Source organism: Notechis scutatus, chromosome 4 (genome assembly GCF_049901735.1).
Source record: "Notechis scutatus isolate UNSWTSFEM ecotype Mainland chromosome 4, rNotScu1.2, whole genome shotgun sequence".
Classification (NCBI taxonomy): domain Eukaryota; kingdom Metazoa; phylum Chordata; class Lepidosauria; order Squamata; family Elapidae; genus Notechis; species Notechis scutatus.
In genome coordinates, this window is record NC_142012.1 from 88,430,681 (window position 1) to 88,454,115 (window position 23,435).

The 23,435-nt window shown below is 40.1% G+C and overlaps 1 protein-coding gene across 1 annotated transcript; it reads left to right on the forward strand.

The window, feature by feature from the left end:
• The first annotated feature begins 73 nt into the window (after positions 1 to 73).
• SUPV3L1 (Suv3 like RNA helicase) lies at positions 74 to 21,587 on the forward strand. The gene is made up of 15 exons (XM_026672822.2): positions 74 to 412; positions 4,787 to 4,864; positions 5,527 to 5,634; positions 6,193 to 6,307; positions 8,377 to 8,545; positions 9,636 to 9,747; positions 9,989 to 10,066; positions 10,632 to 10,723; positions 12,321 to 12,501; positions 13,572 to 13,665; positions 14,019 to 14,238; positions 16,268 to 16,348; positions 18,258 to 18,434; positions 19,843 to 19,991; positions 21,092 to 21,587. Exons 1-15 carry the CDS (start codon positions 133 to 135, stop codon positions 21,543 to 21,545), a joined length of 2,388 nt encoding a protein of 795 aa, XP_026528607.1. The 5' UTR covers positions 74 to 132; the 3' UTR covers positions 21,546 to 21,587.
• The last annotated feature ends 1,848 nt before the right edge of the window (positions 21,588 to 23,435 follow it).

A 23,435-nucleotide genomic window follows, 5' to 3' on the forward strand; every position in this document is an offset into this window, starting at 1 on the left:
CGAGAAAGCTTACGATTTACTCTCTCCCACTCAGGCGTTTCCAGGGGCCAGCCCCGGATCCTCGAGTCGCTTAGCAGTGACGCGATAGCCGCGCGCGGCCTTGCATGCGGCGACCGAAAGGGCTTGCTTCCAATGTCCGTGACCGGCTGCGCGCGGTTGCTTTCTCGGCTCCCCTCCGGCCAGTTCCGCTGCGGATGCCCTCTGGCTCTCCGGAGCCGGGGCGGCGGCCTGAGCCGGGCCTCTTCTCTCCCGGCCACTGCGAGAATCGCCTTCTTCGCTTCCTCCAATGGCGACGAGGACTCGGGCGTCAAAAGCCCGGACACGTCCTTGTTCGTGCCTCTGCAAGTGTCCCCGCAGACCTTCGCCCCGGAGGTCGACGTGGGAGCCGAGCTGACCAGCCCTCTGAATAAGAGTAAGCCGGAGGAGGAGGAGGAGGAGGAAGAGGCCCTTTTCCCGCGCTTTTCCTTTTGGCTGCGGCGTCTCCAAGGGTTGCATGGCGGGTCGTGACCGGATAATCGGGAGGAGCCACGCCGGCCAATAGTGGCCGGTGCTGACCGAGGGTCGACCGTCCTTGAGCCTGGCTGGCTTGGAGACCTGCTTGGGAAAGGCAGGGAGAATCTTCCCTGATGAACGTGCTTCCCATAACTCATAGGAGAATAGGATAGGATAGGTATAGAATAGGAATAGAATAGAATAATGGAATGGGAATAGTTTATTGGCCAAGTGTGATTGGACACACAAGGAATTTGTCTTGATGTAAATACTCTCAGTATACATAAAAGATACATTTGTCAAGAATCATAAGGTACAACAGTTAATGATAGTCATAGGGTACAATCAACAATCAAATCATACTAGGAAACAGTCCGTATAAATCGTAAGGACACAAGCGACAAAGTTACAGTCATACAAGTGGGAGGGGATGGGTGATAAGGAGTGATGAGTAGATTAATAGTAATAGTAGTGCAGATTTTGTAAATAGTTGGACAGTGTTGAGGGAATTATTTAGCAGAGTGATGGCATTCGGGAGGGGGAAACTATCCTTGTGTCTAGATGTTCTGGTGTGCAGTGCTCTATAGCGTCGTTTTGTGGGAAGGAGTTGAAACAGTTTATGTCCGGGATGTGAGGGATCTGTAAATATTTTCACAGCCCTCTTTTTGACTCGTGCAGTATACAGGTCCTCAATGGAAGGCAGATTGGTAGTAATTGTTTTTTTCTGCAGTCCTAATTATCCTCTGAAGTCTGTGTCTGTCCTGTTGGGTTGCAGAACCAAACTGGACAGTTATAGAGGTGCAGATGACAGACTCAATCATTCCTCTGTACAACTGGATCAGCAGCTCCTTGGGCAGTTTGAGCTTTCTGAGTTGGTGCAGAAAGAACATTCTTTGTTGTGCTTTTTTGATGAGGTTTTTGATATTAGGCGTCCACTTTTTAAAAAACAGGGCTTACCTGAGCAGTGATGAAACTAGGCAGCAAAGTCATTAAGTGAGGATAACTTGAATATTAGGCCAGTAATCCTTAAAGGTGTTAGTGCTTTGGATCCAAAGGGTTAAAAAGATGTTTCAGAACAAATATGGGCACTCACGTTGTGTGCCAGAGTTGCCTCCTTCGCCTCTTTCTCTAAGTTTATATCCTAACCATGCGATCCTAGATAAAGAGGTGCTTGCAGACAGAATGTGATAGAGCCAGTTATAAGGCATGCTTTCAACATTTGGTCAGTTGAAACATTTATTTTCCTGAGAAAATGAAGCTATTGTGAGAGACCAGAAAAGACGAAGCTCCTTTAAAAGATGAGGAAGGGTTTGATATACATGACTTTGTCTTTCCCAAGCACCTTTTTCTGCTTTGGATCCAAAATGCTGCATATCTCTATTAAGTTTTGATTCCTTAATTCTTTTTATTTTTGTAAATTTTATTTGAGTTTTCACAAAAAAACAAACAAATAAAACATCTTTTTTGAAAGTAGCGTAATCCCAGGTTACATTTCTTCGTACAGACACAAATTCAATTTCATGCTCATTTTTATGTTCTATTCCAGGGGTCCCCAACCACCGGTCCGAGGACCGGTACCGGTCCGTGGAACAAGTCCTACCGGGCCGCTGGTTTGCTGGGCGCCACCATCTTTTTTTGATGAAAAAGTGCTTCCGGTGAGCTTTTCCGGGTAGAAAGCTCACTGGAAGCACTTTTTCATCAAAAAAAGATGGTGGCGCCAGCGCTTCCGGTGTGCTTTTCCGGGTAGAAAGCCATTTCTACCTGGAAAAGCTTACCGGAAGCGCTGGCGCCGCCATCTTTTTTTGATGAAAAAGTGCTTCCGGTGAGGTCACCAGAAGCACTTTTTCATCAAAAAAAGATGGCGGCGCCCAGCTAATGCCGGTACCGGGCTGCGCCATAAAAAAGGTTGGGGATACCGGGCCGTGGCATAAGAAAGGTTGGGGATCACTGTTCTATTCCATATCTTATGTTTTACATTTTCTGCATAGCTTCTCCCCTCTTTTAATTTTCTCAATTTTATTTTAATTATCTCGTCTCAATTCAAATCATTATATTTATATTTTTTGTCTGTCCTGTTTCAATTATCTATTATCTTTTCTCATTAAACAAAGTTTCTCCTGTAGTTACTGATTGGAGTATGACGCCTTTATATCTTTTAAGTTTATCCATTTAACTCTTATTTAGGCTTCAATATATACTCTAAAGTTATAACATTCAATATAATACATAACTTCCATTCGGATTCTGCTTGGTACATTCTTAAAATGCACATTATATTCTTAAAAAAAGAAAAAATTATAAATATATGTAATTAAAACAACACCATTCCATTCCAATTCAATTCTATCATTAATGTTAATATTCATTAAAATCTTAACTTCTTTAACATTACTTTTCAATTAAATATGCTTCTATGGGAACAATTATAAGCTTTCCATAATTAATTCCCCCCCCCCTTCACTTATATTTTATAAAACATTAACTAATTAAAATGTTCCCGTCCCTTCCTAATTCAATTTTCTCATTGTAACTTCTTTTCCTTTCCTTCTTCCCTCTTTTCTTCTCTCTCCCCTTTTTACCCCCTTGTCTCTCTACTTCTATTTATCTCTTCTGTATTCCCCTCTTCTATTGCTTTCCAGCATTATACTTATTTTTCGAATTATTTTTCTTTTCTTTGGTTGTTTTTTAAAGTCTTAAATTCTCAATTCTCTTTCCCCCCTTTCCTTTTTCTTCCCCACATAGAATTACTTGTTCATTAAAGATGGCTTCTTCTTTGTCCCAGTCTTCTTGTTTTGCAGACGTTTCTTGTTGTTTCTCATAGTTCCAAATCTCCATTTCTAAGAATTGAAAAACGAAGCCAAAAGAACCCTTCCCTTCTTGTGCATCTTCTTTGTACTTTTTAAGTTCCATTTTCAATTCATCGAGAAGTAGTGCCATTGTATAAATTTTTAAACAACCACCCGATTAATGTTAGTCATTCAAATGCAATAACCAAGAATCCAAAGATCACCAAGTAGTCCAAATACACACAAGCTGTTTCTTTTTGCTCTTTTTTTTTTCACTTTCTCTTCCTGGGGTTCTACTGTTTTGTTACAAAGTTTCAGTTAAAATGTATCTTTTAGAAGTTTTGTTGAAGTTTTACTGTAGATTCTTTTTAATTCCAGGCAGTCTCCTCCCTCTTTCCAGATCCTGCCCTTTTATTCTTTTTCTCTCCCTTCCTGCTTATGAAAATTTTTTTTAGTGTCCAGAAATCTTAATTATCCCTTTGACATTTTGTTTTATTTTCAGCTTAATTGCCTGTTGATGTCAAAGCGGATTTTTCCGATTTCTTATTTAAGTCTCTTAAATAAATGTTGTCCGTATAGGGAAAGGGAGAGAAGAAAAAAAACACCAAACCTTTCCCTTTTCACTTTCCTTCGCTGCTTCCGACTCTTCTTTGGGAGCGATGTTATTTTTTTGTAAGTTTAAATTCCAGGGTACCTTAGTTGTTGCTTTTGCAATTTAACCCGGTCAGCCAAAACTTTCTCTTCTTATCTTCCTCCTGCACATTCTTTTCTAGTCGAGTTCTTCTTTGTGGTGGCCATTTCTGACCACCGCTGCAACCGCCTTCGGGAAAGGGAGTAATGGCCAGCTGAGGAGGAGAGATGCGGCTCTCCTCAACCCTGCTGGCAGTCTCTCCCCTTTTCACCACCTCTACGGGATGGTTTAGCCCTGAAACCAGCCAGCTCGGGGCGTTCCAGCGGCGAGCCCCGATCGAAACCGTGCACGATCGCAGATTTCTGTCTGTCGCCGAAGGAACTCAAACCGGAAGCTCCCCGATTCCTTAATTCTAAATATGGATTGTAGTGAGAGAATTTGCACATTATAGGTTCATCATGAAAGAGTTTAGTCACTCCTACCATTTCTTAGTATAAGTCAGTGTGTTACTAATATAACACAATGTATATTTATTATAACATGGAAGAATGCTTTGCTTTGCTCTTTTTGGAACAAGAGAGAAAAACATTGTTACTGGTTTCTCTAGTATTTTGTTTTAAATTACCACCCCACTATCCTTGGTGCCCAATAACAGAAACTTACTTGCTAGATTCTGTCTGTAGTTTCTTGTAAGAGGAGGCAGTAAAAACGACTAGTTTCTTTCAGGACTGAATTCACCTAGTGTGAACTGAGACAGTTTTTGTACAACAGCTGTTTCTTCCAAAGCTTGATAACATACTTCAGAATTATTGAGGAAAGGGCTTTCCATGTATTGTTGATTCAGTAAGCATGATAACATCTATATTTTGATTTATAGGCGAAGTATTAAAGACGTTAAATAAATTTTGCAAGAGGAGAGAAGTTCAGAAACTGGCAGCAGAAAATGGACTGGATGGTATGTAATTCTTGGGGATGAATAAATGAATGTTACTGGATATTTCTTTCAGCTGTTAGAAAGCCACATGTTCAGATTTGATCGCTTTTTGGGGTATTCTAAGCTGGGGCAAGCATTGTTTTCTTCAACTGGGACCTATTCTTACTGTTGTTCCTTCCTCTTTGAGACCAAAGAGAGTAATTTGTGTCACTGGAATGGAGTGGATGAAGTTTTGACCTGTTCGGTGTTTGGCTCTTCTTTACATATTGATTTCATGGAAGCTATATGTTACTTTTCTAAGCAGATCTTTTTACTAAAACTGGTCTTTTGTGACCAGCATTACAATATATTTGAATATTGCTGTATAATACAAACGTAGGTTTAGGTCAGGGGTCTGCAACCTTAAACACTCAAAGAGCCATTTGGATCTGTTTCCCACAGAAAACACTGGGGGCCAATAATTTAACAACTGGTGTGACTGGGTGGGTGTGGCCAACTCAACGTCAGTCACTCCCACCCAGTTAAGTTTTATTGACACGTGTTTTAAAATATTTGTATTAAGATATGATTCAGATTTTAGGAATTTTGAATGTTTTAAAATATTTGTATTAAGATATGATTCAGATTTTAGGAATTTTGAATTTTGAAGTACCAAACTTAGGGTTGTTTGTTTTTCTTTTCAGCTCGTCTTTTTCATCAAGTATTTGTAAGTTTTAGGAAATACATTATAGAGTCTAGTTTTCTGAATCCTGATCTGCACATTATTCTCAATGATATATGCTGTGGTGCAGGTAAGTGGATAATAGAACCTTCTGCAATTTGATGCTCTTCAGATAATGGTCTCTGATCATTTCCCCTTTATCATGGCCAAATTTAACAGGTCTCTTAGATGCCCTGTGTTGGAGATGCTGGGAGATGGAAACATTTCATAAGCATACTCCCTTTTTTTTTTTAAAAAAAAGTCATTTATATAATTGAATAGTAAATATTATTAGATACACAGCTGTTCATAAATGAATGAATCAAATTTATTATCGTTGGCCAGTGATTAATACAATTTTATAGCAGAAATTATAGAGTAGAAGAAAAACTAGAAGCCAGAGAAAGCTGATCAAACTTACTTAAACCCTAATGTTTATCTTTTGTTATTTGTTTTGTTAGGTTTAATTTGGAGTAGTCATATTTCATGATAGTCATGTGGAGTTACTTTCCAGTTAATTTTTAGAGGTGTGAAAAATTATATACAGACAGAAATTGTATAGAAAACTACAAATACCCTAAATATGTCTTTGAATGGGGCATACTTGTGATTTTTTAAATGCATGTTTTTCTCTTCTTTTATCCCTCAGGTCACGTTGATGATCTGTTTCCATTTTTCTTGCAACATGCTAGGCAGATCTTTCCTATGTTGGAGTGTATGGATGATCTACGTAAAATCAGTGATTTAAGATTGCCTCCAAACTGGTTAGATTTTTAAATCACCTATAGATACTGTGTAATCATTATCATTTATATTTGTACTGCAGCATACTAGATTTCTTCTAGTTAACAGGAGTCTGTTAATGTTACTGGAATTATAAGCTGACTTTTACCTATTTGAAATGTTGGCTATTGAACTTGAGATTATGTAGCTTTATAGTAAACATTTATATATTTTAAAATTTCAATAATATGCTCCTCTCTGATGCTGGCTATAGCTCATTTTGGAGTAACTTCTGTTCAGTTAAGTTAGGTGTGCTTGAAATTAATGAGTGTAGGATTTCAGTCCATGTTTAGATTTACATGTTGCACTTAACCTGACATGGTTGGCTTATGGCTTAGTATATTGTGTATGGCTGGTCACTGTTCATCAACATGCTGTCACTTGGTGCAGTATGCAAATTAATTTATATCTGATGCATATTCTGTTCAGAGACTTATTTGAAGTTGCATACATACAGTATATGTTTGGCTATCTTAGTTTTAGTTAAAGTTTAGAGACTTGGAAATTTGGACAAGTAAACCTGGCTTCTGGACAGTTTCTTTTACTGTAGTACTTTGGCTTAGTTTTGGTGCAGAAATGCTTTGGTTCAGTTTCCTGTATTGTTAAAACAGAAATACTCAGAGTACATAATTTGATTACCACTTTTGAATTCAGTTTATTTGGTAAATTTTGATGGTAAGATATTTTTCACTTAAAATATTTCCAATAGATCAAACAACAGAAAAACATAATACTCTAGCAATCAGTGGCCATAATAAAATTTAACCAAGTTTGGATTCTAAATAATGATAGCTTGCAGTCACAAATATTGGTTGTTTTTTTTCTAAAATGTACTGAAAATAAAGTACTTAGAATACAGGCAATCCTTGACTTATGACCACAATTTCCCAACATTTCTTTGCTAAGCAAAACAGTTGATAAATGAGTTTTGCCCCCATTTGATGTCCTTTCTTTTCAGAAGTATTAAGTGAATCAAAGTAGTTGTTAAATTAGTAACACAGTAGTTAGGAGCATCTGGGCTAACTGTTGACTTGCTTGTCAGAAAGTTGCAAAAAAGGCGATGACATGACTCTGGGACACTGCAGCTACATGAATAAATACATGAATTTTGATCATAGGACCGGGGGGTGCTGCAATGGTCGTAAGTGTGAAAAACACACTTTTTGTCCCTTTTTTTCAGTGCCATTATAACTTTGAACAATCACTAAATGAATGGTTGTGAGGACTACCTGTAACCAAAGATGTCTTCATTAAAAAAATACACAGTATTTGAGAAATCATGTGAAACTTTACAGTAGAATAAAATTCTCCTTTTCTGAGGGCAGAGCGTGTACTTAGGAAAGAAATTCAGAAGACATCGTAGTAGTATTGTGACATCACCAGAAAAGAGATGGAATATCTCTGGGTGATATATTTGAGATGGAAGTTTAACCTTCACTTTAAAAACAGAAACACAAATTTATTAAACCTTACACAATCTTAGTTTTCTAAGGGCTGAAAAACTGCCTTGTCAAACGTTACCACTTAGGTGCTGCATCTTAACACTCAGTCTGGTATACTCCAGGCAGGGCAACAAATAAAAGGTCTGGGAAGGGCTGTGTGTTGTCCATCCCAGATGTAAGAAAAGACGCAAAAGCGGTATTGTGGAGAACACCCTTGTTTTTTCCTTTGTTTCTCTTACCTCATTTTCTCCACCCCATTTCATCCAGGGGTGACTAGTTTAGTTTAGTTTAGTTTATTGTCATTGCATCTCGTACAATGAAATCAAACACCATCTTCAGTGCACATTATGACCATGAAAATAAACACAAACACACATCCTTCACGCCCCAAACATTGAATTGTAAACCCCCGATACCACACCAATACAGTACAGCACTATACAGTAGAATTCAACAGAGCTACTGCCCTGGGATAGAAGCTGTTTTTCAGCCTATTTGTCCAACTTGCTATTAAAAATCATCCTCCAAATGTTACAGACATTTAATGATGACTAAGTACGAATTCATTTTACTTGATTTATTTTTACATTTCTACTTATGTGTTCTAGGTATCCGGAAGCCAGGGCCGTTGAAAGAAAGATTGTGTTTCATGCTGGCCCTACAAATAGTGGGAAAACCTATCATGCAATCCAGAGATATTTAAAAGCAGAATCCGGAGTATATTGTGGTCCTTTAAAGCTCTTGGCTCACGAAATCTTCCAAAAGAGTAATGATGCTGTCAGTATGTCATTGAATTTGCTTCTGATATTGCCTTTTTTGCAGTCATACTGTGAACGTGATTGTTGGTTAAAAAAATGTGTGTTGTCAGTGTCTGTCTGGAGTCCAAATACAGCTTATAAGGTGGAGTGAAAAAACATAAAAGAGTTTTTAGGAACAGTGGGTGGGTTTTAAGGTTATAGTATTTTTCAAGGGCATTCCAAATTTAGAGTCTGCTAAAGATAGCAAGAAAAAAAAAGTGGATTTCAACTAATTGTATTGGCCGTGAGAAAGCTTTCACCACTGGAATAGGGAAGATACAATTGTCAATGGTCTTCACTCTTTACTATAATTTACTAACCGTCTCAGAAGTCTGCTCTGGAAGAATCCAAATCTTTCTGGACCATATTTTAGAGAAAAAGAGATTTCTTCCACTGCGTTCTAATAATAGAAATCTTCCGCTTCAGGTTACGTGAATCCATGATGTCATGAGACCCCAGGTAGACCTAAGTTAACCACCACACTTTCAGCAAACATTCACAGTTACAGTGAATGTACTTACGCATGGACCTCACAATTACAGCCATCCCATCACCCATACGGTCCCATGAACCCAATTGGGGTGCTTGGCAACTGGTTCGCACTTAGGGCATTGCAATGTCCTGCGTTCATTTGCGACCTTCCCTACTGCCTCCCCCCGCACACACACACACACAAATCAATGGAGAAGCAGGCAAGGAAGGTTGTAAGTCTCTGGTGACTTGTCCTCCCCCACACCTTTGGCTTCACTGCACTCATACCTCACCAGCCATCCACACACCTTCCCTATCCAGTAGTAGCCACTTACATGGGCCATCGGCCTGCCTGCAAGCCTCCTGGGACTTTTAAGGAGGCCCTTTTTTTTAACGATAGCAGTGTTGTTGTCGCTAAGCAAGCCAGTAATTTGATATCACATTTTAACAACTGCCTCACATAGTGAAGAAAATTTCAATTCCAATTATGGTTAAGAGGATTATCTGTGGTTTTGTTACCGCTTTCAAGTGCTTCGTTTGGGAGTGCCTTGTCTTTGAGGGAAATGTTCATTTCGTTTTTCATTTTTTTAACGTTACAGAATGTAGCATGTGACCTGATTACGGGAGAAGAACGAGTCTGTATTGATCCTGAAGGGAGAGCAGCTGCCCATGTGGCTTGCACTATTGAGATGTGCAGTGTTAATACACCTTGTACGTATGCGCTTTTTTTAAAAAAAAATATTTAGTTTTGAAGTGCTTGTAATATTGTATACAAAATTGGCCAGAAGAGAAAACACAAAATGGTTTTTAATGCCCATTAAAAGATGCCCATTTCAAATACTTCATTATGGAAATGCCTCTTGTTCCCGTAGTGAGAGTTTATGAATGTTAGTAAACTTTTACATTTGACAGATAAACAAATGACTCTTTTATTGCATGCTGTTCTTTTAAGATGACGTGGCTGTGATTGATGAAATTCAGATGATTAGAGATCCTTCCAGAGGCTGGGCCTGGACACGAGCACTCTTGGGTATGGACAGTTGATTATTACCAAATGGTGTTACCTTAATGCATATTGTATGTAATTTGCAGCGTAGTGTTTTAGAGCAATCTTCCCAAGTCTCAAGCTCACAAGATTTGTTCAGAGTACATTGGCCAACACTTTCGGTCATGGAAAAATCCCACTAAGTTTGGATGCCTTCGATATTTGTTCTAAGAATTTGTCAGGTTCTAAAAGTCAAGAATAACATGCGGAGTTACTTCTGAGTAGTGTCTTTATTATTGTTTGCCTACAGACAGAATCTTACCAGACTAAAGCAATACATAACTATATAGATATACTCTGAGAACTGTTAGAGAGGGGCCATCTTATCCCTACCTAGCAGACATCCCAAGTTCTGTTGCCTTTTTACCCCCCTGGGGAAAAGCCCTTCCTCCTGGGACTACAGAATGGCTGGCTGGGGAATTTTGAGAGTTGGGAGTTCACATGCCTTAAAATTGCTGAGGTTAAGAAACACCACTATAGACAAAGCATTTTGTTCCATGTAATTCCGCCATGTAATTTTGTAATGCTTGTACATCATCATTTTGTTCAGGACTTTGTGCAAAAGAAATCCATGTTTGTGGCGAAGAGGCTGCTATTAATTTAGTGACAGAGCTCATGTTTACTACAGGAGAAGAGGTTGAGGTAGGTGCTCTTCTTTGCTTCCCTGTATATCCAGGATAAGAAAGGAGGCCCAATGGGTGGAGCTGCAGGAAAATGTATGTGTGTGTGTGAGAGAGTGTGATTTTTTTTCCTCTGGAGTTTGGGAAATCATTTTAAGTGTTTTTCAGTCGTTCCCTTCTTTCTAAAATATATCTTGTAGGGGCTTATACCAGGGGTCTGCAACCTTAAACACTCAAAGAGCCATTTGGACCTGTTTCCTGGAGCCAATAATTTAACAATTGGTGTGACTGGGTAGGTGTGGCCAACTCGACATCACTCACTCACTCCCACCCAGTCACCCCCTGCTCTGGAATATGGAGCAAGTCTCCAACCCCTGCTATCACCCTTCTCAGGCCAGGCGAGGAGTCACGGGGAGGTGAGGGGCCAGCCAGTGGTGGGATTGGCCGACAGGGAGCCGCAGCAGAGGACCGAAAGAGCCGCATGTGGCTCTAGAACCGCAAGTTGCAGACCCCTGGCTTATACTATGGTTTTCATGTGTTTCCCACTCAAAGTAATGGTAATTATATTTCTGATTTTGAGTAATTATGGACAGAATGGACTCTTAGGGTTCAAAAAAGTGCCTCAGGATCCTTCAACACCTTTGAAACCTCATATTGTCCAATGAGTCAAGGTTGACTCAGCCTTCCATCCTTCCGAGGTGGGTAAAATGAGGACCCAGATTGTTGGGGGCAGTAGGCTAACTTTGTAAAACTGCTTAGAGAGGGCTGTAAAGCACTATAAAGCGGTATATAAGTCAAAGTGCTAATGCTATTTACTGTGCAGATTTCTTCCAGATGCTTTTCCTTAACAGATAAAATAAAGAAAGTATATTAAAAGTCATCCCCTCCACCAGCAGTTAATATCCTTAAAGCTAAATTGCTCAGTGATATTTACTGAATGTGCAAATTATACGGTGCTTTTACATCACGGGTGTCAAACTCAAGTCACATGACATATCATGACGGAGTGGGCGTGGCCTGCACGTGACACATGTGGCCAGTTTGACACCCCTGTTTTACACTCTCTATTTTATTTTCTCTCTATTCACCACTATTGAGAAACTTCTAGAAATGTAATTTAATTTATAGAATTTTGAGGTCACCTCACTCAAAAAAAATTCTGAATTCTGAAATTCACTTAGAAGTGAAACCTACAAAGGGGAATATTGTTCTCAAAGTAGCAGTTTTTTATTAATGACTGAAGCAGAAAGTAATTTCTTGTGAATATACAAGGTTTTATTCCCCTTCCCCCCAATACGTGAAGTCTCCTTCCCTATCCAGCCACTAAGAAAAGCCATTCACCAATTGTTCAGTCCCTGTTTGTTTCCCATATTTATTCTCTTTTCTGTCCATAGCTCCATTTGTTACAAAGGGGTTGCTAGATGGCCTGCTTAGGATGAGGAGCTAGTAAAGAGTCCTTCACTTTCAGTCATCGTTCTTATAGCTTGTGATCCAGGTCAAGTTGAGAGCCTTTTAGGGTCAAAGGTTGCCCATTCAGAAACCCTTGACTGTAACCAGTGTCTTTGGTTCAGTATTATTGTATTCTAATTATGGCTATAAATAATATGGTTTGTTTATAGGTGAAAAGGTACAAGAGGCTTACTCCCATCAAGATTCTGAATAAGGCCCTTGGATCTCTGGATAACCTTCATCCTGGAGACTGCATTGTTTGTTTCAACAAGAATGACATTTATTCAGTGAGTCGACAAATTGAATTCCGGGGCTTGGAATGCGCAGTCATATATGGAAGTCTTCCACCTGGTACATTTTCTAAATTCTTTGGGTGAACTATATGCGGGAAATACTTATCACTGTAATTATTATTGAAAAGTAGAATTAGTAGGGTTGACCTTTGATTACTAAATTGTGCAATATTTCTACATCTGATAGTTTAGATGTATTATTTGTTTATTTATCTTTGGAATTTTGTAGTGTTTACATCCGCTCTTTGTTTCATTTGTTGATTCTTGAATTAACTGCCCCTTATTTAGACACCAGCTACTTGAAGATAATATATGCAACTCAGTGGTATTCCTTTTATTTTAGTTCCTTCTTTAAAAATGTTTTCTATTGCTGTGTATGAATTGTATTTTCTGAATGGGTTGACATAATTTTCTCTCACAGAGATTTATATAGATAGCAGAATGACTCCTTGTAAGATGTAAGAGAGAAACACCAGGGATATAGCACTCTTAAGAAATCTTTATTTCGTGCTACTCCAAAACCATAATAGAATTAGAAAATATCCCCAGAAGGCATTTAGTTTAAGTTCCTGTCAGTATAAACATTTTCCTACTACATGTTGGCATGTGGCAACATTTCCTATGTTTAAAAAGTTCTTACAAAATGACTTTCTTTCCTTGGTTGTCTCTTCCACAGACCAACAGATCAGCTTCTCTTATATTGCAATATTTTTTCTTAATTTAAGGTCATCTTACAGCAATGTTAGTACTATGAACTGGCAGTTCCTCGTGGCTTGTTGAATAGCCACTATAAATTCAATAATTTGAGAACATTTAATTATGAGAAACATGTAATGCATAAATATGAAATGCATAAATGTACGTATGATTGTATGTGGACGATACTACTCCAGACAGATGGAGATCTCTGTGCAAATGCAGAAGGTGTGATCCTGGGACGTACTTTGTAGTCACATAGCAAAGCTGGTCCCAGTGATGTTTTCGGTGCTGCATTTTTTTTCACCGCCTAATTAAAATGTCAGCTTCAGAAGGGAATTTTTAAAAAGTAAATATTATAAATCTAAATAAAAGTAAGTATTCGGATCTTTCTTGTAATTGGGACTTCATCTGTTGTTCTGATTGTTACAGGAACAAAACTTACCCAGGCAAAGAAGTTCAACGATCCGGATGACCCATGTAAAATCATGGTTGCCACAGATGCCATTGGGATGGGTCTCAATTTGTAAGTACAATTAAAAATGATCTCTTAATGAACCCTCAAGGTATTGGTAGAATCAGAAAGGATTTGAGAGTTGTAAGGCTCCTTTTCAGCAACTGGGCAGGTCAAGAGCCGTGAGATGGGTCCTGCAGTGTCCTTCCGTGGGTGAGCTTCCTTCACATTGCAGGTGACCCTGCAGAGGCTTCAGTATGAGACACAGGGGTCTGTTACTTCCCTCACAGTCCTCTAGGAACTCTTCACAATTTACATTTTTGGTTGGTATGTTAGCTCAGTTAGGATCACATTTGGAGAACCACATGGTTGTAATGCAAACATATTCATTTGTGTGACTTCGATGTTCTTCATCCTTATTTTAGGAGCATAAAAAGGATCATTTTCAACTCCCTAATGAAACCACAAATCAATGAGAAAGGAGAAAAGGAAATGAATAAAATTACAACTTCTCAGGCGCTGCAAATTTCAGGCCGAGCTGGCCGATTTAGCTCTATGTTTAAAGAAGGGGAAGTTACTACGATGCATGGAGATGACCTCAATCTGCTAAAGAAGATTTTGAGTGAGCCCGTGGATCCTATAGAGGTATATCAATCAACGCTCTGAGATTGTTAAGTTCATTTTACGGTTCTTGGGTGATGAGCCTGCTCTGAATGTACAACACAGTATAGGTTAATCACAGGAGCCCAGGAATTACTTCCTTCCGTAGCCTTCTATCACCCAGAGCTCCCCAGATGTGCCAGTCTACACTTGCCATCATATTTAGCACAGGGAGAGTCTTATCAGGTCTTCCTATTTATCCATCTAATCTAGAATTATCTACTTTGATCTTCAGCTGAAGCTTTTCCTATTTTTGATACTGTTAACAGACAATGTCAGAGTTGTATCCCAGAATTTTTTACAGTTAGTCCTTGACTTATGACCACAGTGGGGGCTGGAACATCAGTCTTAAGTTGTTGCGGTTGTACGTCGAGGCACCACCACATGGTTGGACTTCATTTTATGGCTGTTTAATGGGGATCACAAAGTGAGTCACTGTAGTCAAAGCGAATCATGTCATTAAGCAAATCATGGGATTGTTAAGCAAATCCATTCTTCCAAATGGGTGTTTTTTTGCTGGAAACTACAAAAAGTGTCACAAATCAACAATCGTTCACTGGGAGATTGCAAGTGGTCATAAATGCAGGCCAGTTGCCAAAATGCAACGGGGGAGGGAACACTTCAAGGAAGTGTTGTAAGTAGTTGTCAACTCCAGTTTGAGAATCCAAATAAAACTCCAGGTTCATTCCGTTTCCTAAAATCTTACTCTTTATTGAATACACTGCATGGTAATGTCAAAGCAAAACCAACTCCGAGGTTCCCAGACACCAGTTCATAGAATTAAACAATAATTTCCCCAGCCAAGCCCCCCAACCTCTCACGTAGTCCATGTAAACAAGTTCCCTTTGTTATGGGAACCGTCTGCTTCAGCTCCACACCTGCTACGATGTCCTTGAAAAGGTTTCAGGCTCTCAGCCTTCAAGTGGAATTGTTCATTTCTCCATTTCACCCATTCTAAAGCAACACCTTCCCCCCCCCCTCCTTACTCTAATGCCAAGTTGGAAGGAAGAGGCATGTAGCTGCCAATGTTTCATCCTTGACCGTAGTGTCATGGCTGCATCTCACCTATCCAAGGTTCATGAGCCGACAGCCAGGCATTAGCATGTGGGGTTGGGGGGTGGGGGAGAAGGAAGAATTGGAACGTAAGGAAGACGATGGGGATGGAAGTCCAGCTGAGGCTTGTGAGAAGCTTCAACCGGTCAAGATCACTAACAATGTACAGAGCTGGGAACCAAGCATCTGTTTCCTGAACAATACAAAAGCGCCTGATTGGACATTTGCACAGATAACTGGGGGGGATGGCTGTGGGGTGGGGGGAAAGGGGATTTTCCGTTGCGCTGTTTGCAGGTGAAAACTTCAGATTCTGCTTACGCTACTTCTGTAACCATTTAAGCTTCAGTCGAGTATACTCTTGGCAAGACAAATGGCCAGGAGTCTTTCTTTGCTAGATGACTTGAGTGGGACAACAGTTGACAAGTAGCTTTTTAAAACTTTGTCATAACTTTGAATGATTATTAAACAGCCAGCTCTTAAGTAAAGGACTGCCCACAAACACTAAGTAGATACTCTGCTACTGTGCTGTATGTCTCTTGGGACTGTGGGCTGGACAGACTCGGGGACAGTTGATGTGAACTGAAATGCAATACGTGTAGACGAAGCGGGCAAACTTCCATCAGCAGAACACATCGAAAATGAGGACAATTTCCGCTTGTGGAAATTGCGACTTGCTTTTTAATCTAGAGGTGCGCAGAGTATTTGAAAGGTGTATCCCAAACAGACAGGAGGAGCAGGGGTCTCCTGGTCTTTAAAGCAGCCACATCATTTGTAATCCTTGCAAGGCTGCAGGGTTGCATGAGGTTTGGGCAAAAGTGGCAAGATGGCGGCCACACTGATACGATGGAAATTCTGCCTGATTTTGTTACGCGTGTTGCAGTTGCTGTTTTAATGCAACAAATGCTACCAACTTTATAAATTGGGAGGAAATGATGCCCCTTTTCTTTCTTTCTCCCTCCAGGCTGCCGGCTTGCACCCCACAGCTGAGCAGATTGAGATGTTCGCATATCACCTTCCAGGAGCCACTCTGTCAAATCTCATTGTAAGAATGGAAAAGCTTCTTAGCTTGACCTTTTCAGCAGGCAGCTGTTTAAATGCCGCTTTACATAAGCTGGGGCATGCTGGGTGTTTTAGGCTTGTGTGAATCTTATGTTGGTTTTTGCAGCTGATAGCAAAACTTAAAGGTTGTGACTGCAACTTTCCTTTTTCAACTCTTGAGAGCTACAGGAGGAAAGAGGGTATAACTCATTCTTCATTCACAGGACTGTGTTGCACAACTGAAAGTCAGCAGCACACACTCAGTGCCAATTAGAACTCGTGATGCAATGCTGGCTGGAGAATTCTGGGAGTTGAAGTCCACAAGTCTTAAAGTTGCTAAGTTTGGGGACCCCTGACATAGACAATCCTGTCACCTTATGCATATTGTCTCCAGAACTTTGCCAAATCACTTTTTCTTGCAGTTTTTTTCTAAATTACATGCAATATGATTTTGATAGGCTGTGTGTATCCTGAATTTATTTTTATATAAAACAACCATATTTTTTTTTCTTCTGGATTGAACTCTTACTGTGGTCAGGGTTAGTTCCCACCCCACCCGAGGCTTAACATCTCTAATTTTAAGTGATGGTTTTGTTTCATCTAGGAATGGGACACCCACTGGATCTTCATTGCATTTGTTAGATTTTCATTCACCTTTCTTTCCAAGCTGGCTAGATATTTAAGCCAAAAGGGCTTTCCGCATTCAGAAACCCCTACCACTGGCAAGACTTAACGTTTTCCCACCACCTCTGGGAAATTATGGGGGTTTCCATTTGAAGCAAGGGTTGTCCCTGTAGTGGGGCAATCTATATATATAAAAATGAAATACCACTTACTCACACATCATCACAAAATCTCCAGAACCGTAAACCCTACAGTCTTGAAATTTGGCACGTGTGTTCCTCTTGGCTTCTAGGTGATCACTAAGAAAGGATTTTTCAAAATCACCATTAGAGCATTAGTATTTTGTATATTATTATTAACACGCTCTGATGCTAAAGAGTTCTACTCCCCTTCCCCACATGAAAAGAAATCCGTTCCAACTGCAGTTGAGCTAAGCCACACCCAGGCTCCTTGCTGTCTCCTTGCTCACATAGCAAATACTGTTTCAGTTTCCAAACAGCCCTCAACTCTCTCACACACTGACCGGACACTAGCCAGATGAATACCGATGGATGCTGGTAGGCAAAGGCAGAATTTCCCCCACTTATTTTCCTCCCCAAAAACTTGCCCAATCACATAGTTTCATAGAGAAGTATGAGTACCCTACTACTTCCTGATACATTAACCGGTGTTTGTCACATTGCTCTCATGGGAATGGTGCCTGGCTGGGTTTCCAGGCTCCTTGAATCCATTTTATTTGAGGTTGTTAACTATCTGTAGGAAATGTGATAATTATTGGATTTTATTGTAGTTTTACTTATGGTCTCCCAGTGTTGCTTTCCGTTTTGGGGAGATGGGTTTGGGAATGGGTGAATGGGTTGTTTATTGACCTGCTCTATGAAGGTCAGTGTAATAAAGTATCTACTCTGCTTGTCCACATGTATCAGTGGCCAAATCACTGCTTTCCTTGTCACTTGTCAACAGACTGACCATCCCTTCTCATGAGCAATAAACCTCTAGTAAGTTTAGCCTGCCCACAGTTGCTAACCACATGGCATCTCTGCATTCCGGCTCCAGAATAACACACATTCTAAAGATCTCACCTTTTCCTCCGCCATAAAATACATTTTTTCTGCGGGAAAAACTTGTAGAGGAAAGAAAACCTAAAAGAACCAGGTTTCTGATAATTTTGTGAGGAGGCAGGGGTTGGAAAAGAGAAAGTTTCAAATTTACTGGGTCTATGAACGTTTGAAAGCTTTTAACAGAGCTGGGATTTTGTCTAATTAAATGTTTTTTTTTTCTTTAAACAGGATATTTTTGTGAGCCTCTCTCAAGTTGATGGCCTCTACTTTGTCTGCAATATTGATAACTTCAAATTTTTAGCCAAAATGATTCAACACATTCCACTCCATTTGAGGGCAAGATACGTGTTTTGCACAGCTCCCATTAATCAAAAGGAACCTTTTGTGTGCACCTCACTCCTAAAGGTAACTTGCATCTGTTTTGTAATATTTTTAGTTTTTTTTTAGCATATTTCCCTGGAGGTGCCTATCTAAGCTCCCAGTATGCCCAAACAGTAGATGTGCTTATATTTTATATAATACTAGTATAAGTCGCCAAAGCGAGGCACCTTAAAGAAAACTGGGCGGGGGGGGGGAATTTGGGCGCCCCCGTTTCAGGAAGGGAGGGGTTTTTTTTCCCCCGGGGGGTGGGGTCGCCTCTCCGCGGCTGGGACGCCCCTTCCCTCCGCTGGGACGCCCTTCCTTGGCGGGGCCGCCCCGCTGGGCGGCGCTCCCCTGGGGTGGGAGGGAAAGGGCATATATATATATATATATATATATATATATATATATATATATATATATATATATATGCACTTCGTTGTAGTGGATCAAATTATCCCTGGCAATAACCACTCCAGCAAGGAGGAGCAAGGAGATTTCCTAGTCTTAATTTACCAGTTTAAATAAGTCTTTCCAAAATATTCTGTTCTGCTTCAGTTTCCTAAGCAGCAGCTGCAAAATTTCTTTGTCAGGGACAGCTTTTGTAGATTCCATTAGAACCATAGAAACAGACGGAGTAATGAACAGCTTGCACTGTCTCTGATTTTATGTTTATAGGTTTGATTGTTTAGTTGAGAACAGAACGCAACCCAGCATAATTTGCTGATTCGCACAGTCGCAAATATGTGTGTGAGATCAAATACTATTTTTGCACCAATGGGGAAAGACATTACTGGAAGATCATATGACCTAGCTTAGTTTCTCAGAAATTGAGTGTTGGCTAAAGGCGATCCCACTGTATCAACTGAAAGGCCATCTATAACAGCTAATGAGGATTAGCAGATTAGATATCTGATTTGATCTCTCAGCTGACATTTAGAGCAAAGTTTCTGTTCTGTGAAGCGTAAGAAATTGTTAGAAGCTTTCTAGAAAAGCAAGGGGGATAGTTGTTCCCTGTTTTAGAAAGATTGGAATGTTCACCGTTTTCTTTTTTCTTCCAATGTCTAAAGTACTAAGAGAAGGGAAGTGTTTCGTTGATGCTTTGAAAAACTGTCAAATGTTTTGCCTGTTATTTGAATGTTATTTTGCCTGTTATTTGAAGTGCTAAACTTGGTAAAAAGTTAATAATATAGATCAGGGGTCTTTAAACTTGACAGCTTTAAGACTTGTGGACTTCAACTCCCAGAATTCCTCCTCCAGTCATGTTAGCTCAGGAATTCTGGGAGTTGAAGTCCACAAGTCGTAAACTTGCCAAGTTTGAAGACCCTTGTTATAGATTATGGGAATTGCTTTTCCTTGCTTGAGCTTGGTGGTTGCCGAGAGCATCTGGCAATGTGAGGGCATTGCTGTTGTGGAAATCCTGTTTGCCTAATCATCTCTTTTTGTGTTCCAGTTTGCACGGCAGTTCAGCAGGAATGAACCGGTGATGTTTGATTGGCTCTGCCGGCATATTAACTGGCCCCTGGTCCCACCCAAGAACATCAAGGACCTTGTCCATCTTGAAGCTGTGCATGATGTTCTTGATCTCTATCTCTGGCTGAGGTATTGGAACAGAACAGTGGTTCTCCCCTCCCCCTCTTCTTAAAGGGCCAGCTTAAGAAATCATCTGTTGGGAGAATCTGCCCCAATGATACACTTTTCCTGTGATAATATGTATATAATTTTATAGTGCTGTGGGGACCTGTTTGTGTGAACATCCATCTTTGCCAAAATGTCTGTGACATCTCTCTCTCCACTTCCTCTTCTCCAGGAATAAGCCCTCGCTGGACTCTCATTCTTGAAGAAAATAGGCTCTCTCTTGCTCAGATTTATCCCATCTTTTATGCTAGTCTATGCAGTAGTCCTCATTTAGCAACCAGACTGGAACTGGCAACTTGGTCATTAAGTAAAACAGTCCATAAGCGAAACTGTGACTAATTGTGGTCTTCCTTCAGCTTTCCTTTGCTTTACGGACTTGTGAAGTTTGCAAATGCAAGGACTGGTCATCAAATGACTTTTTCTTTCATCGTTGTAATTGCAAAGGGTCGCTGGATGAGTCAGTCACTAAATGATACCTGTACAATATTTAAATCATCAAGCTTTTTTTAAAAAAAATTAATTGTCAAACAAAATATTGCACGTCACAACCCTATTGTTGTAGACCAGAGGTCTCCAAACTTGGCAGCTCTAAGACTTGTGGACATCAACTCCCAGAACTGATTATTTTAAAATAAAAACAGCCCGTCTTCCCACTATTTCCTTCTAAAATCCCTCAGGTAACTGGATTGCTTTATAACAGAGGTCTCCAAACTGGACTTCAGCTCCCAGAATTCTCCAGCCAGCATAGCTGGCTGGAGAATTCTGGGAGTTGAAGTCCACAAGTCTTAAAGTTGCCAAGTTTGGGGACCCCGTTGTAGACTTTTGAGAGGACAAATACCAGTTGCTTGTATTAATGAGCTACGGACCCAGGATTTGTCACACATTTTTGTAACCTTTGAGATTGGTGAATAAGAGTCAGTACTAAATTCTGTCAAGCGAGGCCCCCTAATAAAGTATTTGTAGACCCATAAAGAATTGATTTGCTTTTTGAAGAATTCCTCTTCTCAAGTTGATGGCACGTTTGTGTTTTCTTTTTCTTTTTTTTTAAAAAAACAACAACACAGTTATCGGTTTATGGACATGTTCCCAGATGCTGGTCGCGTGAGGGCGATTCAGAAGGAACTGGATGACATCATACAGATTGGAGTGCTGAATATTACGAGACTGATTCAAGCTTCCCAAGTCACTTCTGAGGCCATGGGTATTCCTGTGGAGAGCCTCAGCGTTGACGAGAGGCTCCCGCAGGCAGGAATGACAGAGATTTCCACCAACAAAGAGATGGTCCCCGGCTCCCGCAGAGCAAAAGGGCCTAAAGCCAGGAGCTTACAGTCGGCGGATGCACAGCTGGGGCCCCTGTCCCAAATGAAGGGCCCCCTGACTGAAAGACTAATACAGCAGGGGCTCCTCAGCAAGGAAGTGTTGAAGCAACTGGAGAAGGAATGGCTCGCTCAGCAGGATGCTCACCCTGAGGTGAACGAAAACAGGAGCTCAACCAAACACAAAGAAAAAAAGAAATGAAGTAATGCCTCTGCTTCAATAAAAAAGAAAGTCGTTTCTTAAGTATTTGTGTTTTGATCTTAACACAGATTTTAGAAATCCCACTATGAGCAGGGGGGAGATCGGTGAGTCTGTGGGCATCTTCTTAAATGCAACTTCGCAGAAGCCAACAAAATGGCCAAGGAATTTTCATTTTAAATTGAAATGAGAGATCCGAGAGCACGGCTATAATAAGGATAAAGGGAGAAGTTAGGTCTCAAACCACTGAGCGATTGCAATGTGGGCCTAATACTGGTAGTCCTCAACTTACGACCACAGTTGAGCCCAAGGCGAGGAATTTGTTAAGTGAGTTTTGCCCCTTTCTATGGCTTTTCTTGCCACATCTGTGAAGTGAATCACTTGCTGCTGTTAAAATTAGTTATATCGTTGTGAAGTGAATCTGGTTTCCCCACTGATTTTGCTTATTAGAAAGGTTGCAAAAGGTGATCACATGACCCCAGGACACTGCAATCGTCAATACATTGAGTAAATCACATGGCCATGGGGGATGCTGCAACGGTCATGTCATAATTCACTTTTATTCAGTGCCGTTGTACCTTTGAACGTTCACTAAGTGAACTGTTGTAAGTGGAGGACTACCTGTAATAGCTGGAGCAACTGCATTTCAGTGAATGTAGACTCCAGCTAGGAAATTCTGTCAAAAGAGTCCAAATATTGCTTAAATGTTGACTGGTTAGCACACTGAGTCATGTCTGAGTCTTGTTCCATGACAATGGAGCTTAGCTCTACCATTCCGCTGCTTCCTCAGAGTACATAGTTCAGCAGATAAAAGCATTTTAAATGCTAATATACAACTTGACCAGAAATCAGATTAGTAGACTGGCCACTTGGTTGATACGAACTTTGGCAGAGAAATCAGCATTTTTAAAGTCTTCCACAATTATATTTGGGGGTGGGGGAAATACTTTTGAGGGAAAAAATCATAATTATACCAAATAAAGACCTCTGCCTTTTAAAAACACTTTCAGAGTCATCTGTTGTATGTAAATTTTAAACAAAATTGTTTTTATGATCTTTATCAAATGTTTTTAGTATGAATGCATTTAAATTCAGAAAAAATAGGACATTTTGAACACGGCACACACGTTTTGTTTTATATACGTATGCGTATAAAATGAGGATGTGAAGGCAGCCTTCCACTTTCAGGAGCAATCTTAGGATGGTAGTTTTGTGACATAAGCAGCTTTTAAAGATACCTGTTTGTTTTGGATTTCTGACAAGAAAGCATGTGGGCTGTGCAGTTTAGGAAATACAAAATGAAAGCTTTGTATTCCAGTCTTTTTTAAGAAGTAAAATGCTAACCCTCACATTTCTGAGATTAGCATTTCGTTCATGGAAGGTTCCCACAGTGTCTCCATAGTAACATCAATAAGCCCTTTGAAGTTTGTTCAGGTGATCTGAAATCTTAAGTGAAGGTCACATCCTCTAATGAGGTGCATGCAATTAGTCTCAAGGAAGAGTGCCCGTTTCATGGGCCATAAATGAATTGGGTGCACTACTGCGTTAATCCTTTGTTGGAAAAAAAAATCTGGAGTTACTTAGCACAGAACAGAAAACTCCTTTCTGTTTGTTAGGATTCAGTAGTATGAGGGATTATCACATCAGAGGCAGATTTTGAATTTGTGTTCGGTGGAAGAGGGTGGAATGTGGCAAATGCAACTGGAACTTTTGTATAGCAAGCCAAGAGAAATGTTAAAATTCGTCAGACCAACCAAAGAGTTCATTCTTTTAGCTTGTCTGAAATTTATAGGGTATCAATTTATTCTAATCTTTGTTAGCAAAAGGGCTGTTAGGGAAGGCTACTACAGTACAAAAATCAACTCCCTGCTTAAACAATCTATGGTATTTTTA